General features: G+C 27.8%; 1 protein-coding gene across 1 annotated transcript in view; it reads right to left on the bottom strand.

The window, feature by feature from the left end:
* Window positions 1-2,500, bottom strand: part of LOC138863560 (rhodopsin-like) — a 40,109-nt gene that overhangs the window by 7,013 nt on the left and 30,596 nt on the right. The window contains exons 4-5 of the mRNA XM_070127742.1: window positions 1,019-1,097; window positions 307-487 (exon numbers count right to left, since the gene is read on the bottom strand). Of these exons, the coding sequence (XP_069983843.1) occupies window positions 307-487; window positions 1,019-1,097 (260 nt within the window). The remainder of the gene's footprint in view (window positions 1-306; window positions 488-1,018; window positions 1,098-2,500) is intronic.

Raw genomic sequence — 2,500 nt, forward strand, 5'->3', positions numbered from 1 at the left:
TATATATATATATATATATATATATATATGTTCATATATGTATATATATGCACACGCACATACACACACAAACACAAATACATATCTATACATACACAATCATATACATATATATATGTATATATATATATATGTATATATATACATATACATATATATATATATATATATATATATATATATATATATATATATACATATATATATATATATATATATATATATATATATATATATATATGCATATATACATATGTATGTGTGTGTGTATATATGTCTCTATGCGTATATGTCCACCCTACTCACCGAAGAGGCGCCCTGGTCACGAGGACCTGCGAGTGCTGGAACAAAGCCACCAGGATGTACGAGTAACAGCAGATGATGGCGGCCACAGGGATCACAAAGCCGCCCAGAAGCAGGTACACGTAATAGGCACGGTTGCTAGCCGTCCGGGTGATGTAGTCCCACGAGCATGACGTCATCAGACCTAGCGAGGGGGGGAGGGGGGAAGGGACGTGGGAAGGGGAGGGGAAGAGAGAGAGAGGGTGGGTTTTAATATCGTTGCGTTGGGGGTATTTCTAATACTGTTTGGTGTGTGTATGTATATATGTATATATATATATATATATATATATATATATATATATATATATATATATATATATATATACATATATATATATATATATACATATATATATATATATATATGTATATATATATATATATATATATATATATATATATATATATATATATATATATATATATATATATATATATATATATATATATATATATATATGTATACACACACACACACATACACACACGCAAACGCTACATAGGCATATACACACACTGACTTTCAATTCCAGTTCTTCAAAATCAATATCAACACCAATATTCCATTTCTTTGAATCTATAGAAACCTCTTTTCACCTCTTTTCACCTCTTTTCACCTTTTTTCACCTCTTTTCACCTCTTTTCACCTCTTTTCACCTCTTTTCCAACATACCTTCAGGGACATACGCGCTCCAGCCGAAAAAAGGTGGAAGGGCCAAAGCAGAGCAGTATATCCAAATGAAAATGATAATCTGGGGAAAAAAAGATTATATGATAATATAATAATGAGGAATGATAATGAGGATTATGATGATAATGAGGATTATGATAATTTGGGTATTATTGGTAATATTGATAATTATTTTTATTTGGATATACTGCAGAACAGTATAACCAGATGAAAATGATAATCAGAAAGAAAACGATAATAATGAGGATTATGATAATGCTGGTAATATTAGTACTAGTGTTTGTAATTAAGATGGTGATGTTTAAAGGTAACAATGATGATGATAATGATGATGATGGTGATAATGATGGTGATAATGATGATGATGGTGATAATGATGATGATGATGATAATGATGATAAAATGATAATAGTAATTTTGATACTATTGATACAATATATTTAGATACGACTATTTATGATGACAATAATAATAATCATAATATTAATGATGATGATAATAATAAGGAAAATACTAATAACAATGATGATGACAATGATAATGAGAACAAAAATACAATAAACATGAAAGAAAAAATAGGAGCAAAAGTAACACGACTGAATGATAAGGAAAGAAAGAGGTAATAATAAGAGTAACATTGATAATAATGTAAAAATATTAACAATGATAATGATAATGAAGTTACTAATAAAGATGATAATCCTACTCCTACTGCCGTTTCTAATACTAATAACGATAATTACTTATGTATGTATGCATGTGTGTATATATATGTGTATGTACGTAAGTGTTTGTGTATTCATGCATGTACGTGTGTGCATCTATATGTTCATAGATATATGTATGTATATATGCATATATATATATATGTATATATGTGTACATGTAAGTATATCTGTACAAAAGTATGTATATAAGCATGTACGCGTGCGTCTATATATTCATGCATGTATGTATATATGTATGTATATATGTGTACATGTAATTATATGTGTATATGTGCACATGTAAATATATGTGTACATGTAAGTATGTGTACATGTATGTGTACATGTATGTGTATATGTGCACATGTAAGTATATGTGTACATGTAAGTATATGTGTACATGTAAGTATATGTGTACATGTAAGTATATATGTACATGTAAGTATATGTGTACATGTAAGTATATATGTACATGTAAGTATATGTGTACATGTAAGTATATGTATACATGTAAGTATATGTATACATGTAAGTATATATGTACATGTAAGTATATGTATACATGTAAGTATATGTGTACATGTAAGTATATATGTACATGTAAGTATACGTGTACATATAAGTATATGTGTACATGTATGTATATATGTGTACATGTAAGTATATATATACATGTAAGTATATATGTACATGTAAGTATATGTGTACATGTAAGTATATGTGTACATATAAGTATATGTATACATGTAAGTATATA

The sequence above is a fragment of the Penaeus vannamei genome, chromosome 12 (assembly GCF_042767895.1).
Source record: "Penaeus vannamei isolate JL-2024 chromosome 12, ASM4276789v1, whole genome shotgun sequence".
Lineage (NCBI taxonomy): Eukaryota > Metazoa > Arthropoda > Malacostraca > Decapoda > Penaeidae > Penaeus > Penaeus vannamei.